A 5,140-nucleotide genomic window follows, 5' to 3' on the forward strand; every position below is an offset into this window, starting at 1 on the left:
TTGAACTTGGACTCCACCTTTCTCTTTATCATTGTTTCCTACCCCTTGGTTTTTGAAAAATATGGTGATTATTCACCTCAACAATTTCATATCATTCCAAGGGTATCTAAAACACAAATCGGATGGCATCATGAAGCTTTGGTAGAGTTTCTACCAGCATCAATTGCATTTGTAAGTTTTTTTTTCGTTGTCATTTTTACTCCTATGGAATCTATATAGTCTATTGTCTAATCTCTTTCCTTGCTAATTTATTTTTAAGAAAAACAAAAGCTTAGAATTAGTGTATTCTTAAATTCATTGAAACAATTTATTTGAGTTTGATTAATAAATCAAAAGGTTAGATTGATAATTTAAATGTACTTACATTATGAGTAACATGATCCGTCTAAGTTGTTTAGATTTTTTTATCAATGGAACAAGGGACAATAGGTGTCTTTCTATCTTTTTGGATTAATGGTCTTCATTTTTTGTAAACGAATACAATATAGGTTCTCTAAGTGTTGCTAAAATCAACTGAAATTCTTTTCGAAACCAAGAGTTGTGCAAAACTAGAGTGTCATGCGGGTCTGAAGGAGCACACAAATTGAAAATCTTCTTTTAAACTCTAACTCTTCCACCAAGGCTCATATTTGGAAAGGTAAACATGGAGTTCATAAAACAATTGTTCATGTTTTAGTGAGTTCCAATCTTACCACTATTACATTTTGGATTGTATAGGATAAACAATGCCTCAATGTTCTACCAATGCTTTGAGATTCAAGGGTACTCACAAGAGTACACCATATACAACCCCAATTGTAGTGGAGAATGCAATATGGTGTTGAAGACAAAAGATCCTAAGGTCAAATAGTGAACTTTGATTGGATAGCAATATACTTCTCTATATTTCGTGTTAGCAAAGATCAAGCATCTATAAAAACCAAACAGACTCTCTTTTGATTAAAGAAGATGGTGGGAATAGAGAATGGATTTCATGCTCCAAGTAAAAGAGCGACCATAAGTAAAACAAAATAACTTTACTTGAATAAGGACAATGCAACGATCAACGATGGAGAGGAGGATCAAAGCAACAATTCTTAAATATAACAAGAATGTGCAACAATGATCTTATGCATGTCTAAGCTTCAAATGTAAGAACTATGATTTTTCATGGATTCCAATAGGGTATCTATTTCACCCCAAGATAAGGGTACCTATGCCAGGAGTAATGCCTATAACTTAATGTGGTATCTACACATGGCACATGCCCACTCTAATCGATATCCTATCCATAGTGCAATCTGTTGAGGGCAGCTGTGTGTGTCTTGTGGCCATAGGGCAAGTAAAAGAGAAATTTAATGGATGTTTTGCTTGTCTTCTTCAATGGTCGCATCCGTGTGTTCGAACTCCGAACGAGGAGAGGAGCATTGCGCCAGGCATGTATGATGTATTATGTGCATATGCATATGTATGTTCATTGGTTCCAGTAAACTTTGGAACTTAGAGATGGAGAGAGACCACCTCGTTTTGAAGGTGTGAAACCATAAACGCATGTATGTAGAAATTTTGAAAAAAAGGAATGAAAGGTGGGAAGGAAAGCATTAAAAGCTTTCTATATTTACTCTCCCTTCTTCAAGACAGAAGAGTCAAGGTTAGGGTTAGGGTTAGGGTTAGGGTTTTGGATTTTTATAGGGTTTTCTGCAGGCATGGGGTTCACCTCCTTCTTCGGCCGTCTTCTTTTCTCTTCGATTTTCATCCTTTCGGCTTGGCACAAGTAAACTCTGTCCTCCCTGCCTTTTTTTTCCTTATTGCTTTTCGCTTTTATCTGTTTATCGTATTTTATTTGTTATGTTGTTTTTGTCTTCTTTCTTCTGACTGTGATGGATCAAATCAAAGTTGCGTCTTACACATCTACGGTTTTTAATTGTTTTTGTTTTTAGGGTTTTACCTTGTTCTTTTTATTATCTGGTAAGATAATTGTGAGCTTATGATCAATGATTTCTGAAAGAAGTATTATGTTGCGATTGAATTGTGCCAAAGGAATATAAAGCTTTCTTTTTATTTGCTTGATTTGTGAATGCCAAAATGTTGTTAAAGCATTTTCGTGATTAAATGTATTATGTGGCAATATCATATTTTATGAGATATTATGATACATTATTCTATGATTTTTATATGGCTACATGAAGGAATTATACCACATCAATAAAGTTGTGCGAATTTATATTTTGTAACCTATATCTACGACTGTATCGTATCAAGCAGAATCAATGATTTTGGACATGATGGAGGGAGCATTTTGAAGGCGATGGAGCCGAAGATCACTACTCTACGGAGTCATGTTAATTCTTTTGGCATTTTACTGCCTGAGATTGAGGTATATATAAAAATCGCGATTATTCTAATTGAAATGACTCCCGAATGCCCTTGGCCAACCCCTGTCTCTCGAGGTTGACAAGCAACATTTGGAGACATAACAGAAATTTTTAAGTTAGGGTCTTTCAGTGGACATATGAAAAGCTTGAGAGGGTGCAATCCCAAAGTTTTTGCAGGCATTCATAATCCATATGAAACGCCAAACAATAATTTATCTACAATTGCAATCCATACAAATGACAGATTTACAATTACAAATGCTTATCGGGGATTTTTTTTGTTTGTTTCATTATATTCCAAGACAGTTCTTTTGTTTATACAATTGGTAGCATTTGTTTTGTAGCTCAAACACATGGTTATTGGATGGATAGCATTGGAAGGTCTTGGCGGAATACTTTTCACACTCGGATCTAGTCTTGGAGCTTATTCGCTGGTACTGGTTTTCTTTACATTTGTCAGATAATTCCTCCCAGAAAAGAACCTTGGTACTTTAACAAATGCACTAATTTCTTCACGAAAGTTTTTCACACTGAAACCATTAATTATTCTCTTAAATGACATGTAAATTGAGTCAAATTTTGCTTTTTGAATTGTAAAAAATTATTTTGATTTTTGTTTCAAGATTGTGACCTTTTTTATTTGTGTCAAAAGAATTTGGAAATGGAAATTCAGTTTGTAATACAACATAGATCAGGTTTTTATTTTAAACACTTTTTTAAATTATGTGGATTAGTTTTGTGATTCTCTTATCAGTTGATATTCCTGGCGGTTTTCACGCCTATTATGCACGACTTCTACAATTATGCACCGTCAACCTCACAATATGCTGAAGAATTTTACAAGTTTTTAACGGTGAATATGAAAACTCGCATCTTTTCATTTTCTTCAATAGTTTCTGAATTTTTTTAATGACTGTTTAACTTGCATCTTTCCATTTTCTTCAATAGTTTCTGAAATTTTTTAATCATTATGTTTTGAGTTTGAGGATTGTATGCCAAAACTAGATTTTTTATGTGAAAGTTTTGATCCATTGTGTTAAGTTAATTGTATGATCAATTTTCTATTATTAAAGTTAAAAGTTTGATTCCAATATAGAACCTCTCGCTCTTTGGAGCCCTTCTCTTCTTCTTGGGAGCAAACAATCATGGATCCAAGAAGTCAAAGAAGAGAGTCATTAAAACAAAGGCGAATTGAAGGAAGGGGCCATAAAGTGGTTGAATTCCAGAGGAAGAGCACCGAAGAGCACCAATTTCCAGAGTTTTGTTTTGTATGTGGAAAATAAGCCTCCAATACTTCAGTGTCCCTTTGTCTGACACTTTTTCTGCTCGGAGTTTTGTGTAGTGTGCACATTTTTGCATCAATTTTGTAGGTTGAACCTTGTGATATAGCATACTTTTTGGGGTTTCTTACATCCCTTGAAGATGCTCACAACCATATAGAAATTATGTATTTTGCTTTGTATATTGTAATATCTGGTGCATTATAACTTATGCCCCTCAAAAATATTGCAAATACTTGCCTTCCTATGTATGGATTGATTGTGCTTAAGACATTGTAATATGTGATATTAGCAACATGTTGTGTTTTGGCCCTTGAAAATGTTCACAACCTTATAGGGCTTATGGATTGTTTTATATATTGTAATATCTGGGTGCACGATAACTATGGCCCTCAAAAGTATTTCAAATACTTGACTTCTAATGTATGTACTGATAGTGCTTTCGATATTGTAATATGTGATATTAGCAAAAGGATTGTCTTGTTAAGGCTATTGCTATGCATTAGATTGCTAACTTCTAATTAAACATGTACACATTACTCTCATTACATGCACATTTTGGTTTATCATTCTATCGTGCTCCCTGATCATTTAAATGGTTTAATTTATCTAGCTAGCTCAATGATGACATGTTTTAGGCTAGAAACCTACATGTTTTGTCAAACTTAGGCACCTCTTTCTGTTCCAATTCTAGTTGCTCATGCAAGTTCAGTCCCTTTTAGTCTAAGGATACTCTTCTTGCTCCCCTATTTCAGGTAAAGCCAAAACCTAAACCCTCTATTAAATATTAGAAAATCAATGCCATTGATTCTTGCACAGTGACACACACACTTGCTGCCTTCTGCATGCTCAATAGAACCCATTCGGTTTAAGAGGCATTTAGACACTTTTGCACAACATGCCATTTCTCCATAAATCCGTACATAATTTGCAGATACTTTTGAACAACTAATCTACTACCTTCCAATGTAATCGGGAGAAGTCCACTTGAAGGCTATCTTGGAGTCCACCATTAGCAAGCCCTTGCTCACACACGCCTTGGCTTGATCGCTTGACAAACTTGCATGTAGTGCATTCTAAAACTTAAATACAATCAATGCCCCAATTGCTTGCTTCCCAAGGTAATTAGATGACATTTACCCCATTTTAGGCTTTTTTCCCTCTTCTTTTTATTCTAAGAGTTTTTGGACTATGATTAGACATTGGCCACTTCTTTCTCATCTTGGATTTGGGTTATTCTAAGGGGGTTCTTCTTGCTCAAACAAGGGAAAAAGACAACTAAAGGAGGATCTCGAAGAGAAGGACGCAAAAAAGGGTGTGGAAAGCTTCGACAACAAAAGGTGTGACGATCGTTGCTTGTGAGCTCGAGCCACCGAAACTCAAGAGCCATTCCTCCATGCTTACTTTCCTATTCCCTAGCAACTATTCCATTGTAATCACTCATTATAAACCCTAACTTGAAAGGGAGTATTATGTAAAAAAATTTGTGGGTGTAAAGGTTAAACC

General features: G+C 35.0%; 1 protein-coding gene across 1 annotated transcript; it reads left to right on the plus strand.

The window, feature by feature from the left end:
- The first annotated feature begins 1,586 nt into the window (after window positions 1-1,586).
- Window positions 1,587-3,903, plus strand: LOC147847908 (uncharacterized). The gene is made up of 5 exons (XM_087338746.1): window positions 1,587-1,753; window positions 2,245-2,356; window positions 2,699-2,788; window positions 3,109-3,207; window positions 3,451-3,903. Exons 1-5 carry the CDS (start codon window positions 1,686-1,688, stop codon window positions 3,547-3,549), a joined length of 468 nt encoding a protein of 155 aa, XP_087194872.1. The 5' UTR covers window positions 1,587-1,685; the 3' UTR covers window positions 3,550-3,903.
- The last annotated feature ends 1,237 nt before the right edge of the window (window positions 3,904-5,140 follow it).

The sequence above is a fragment of the Azolla caroliniana genome, unplaced genomic scaffold, assembly GCF_043228905.1.
Source record: "Azolla caroliniana isolate FFs.n. ecotype wild unplaced genomic scaffold, voAzoCaro1.0.p SCAF_592, whole genome shotgun sequence".
Classification (NCBI taxonomy): Eukaryota; Viridiplantae; Streptophyta; class Polypodiopsida; order Salviniales; family Salviniaceae; genus Azolla; species Azolla caroliniana.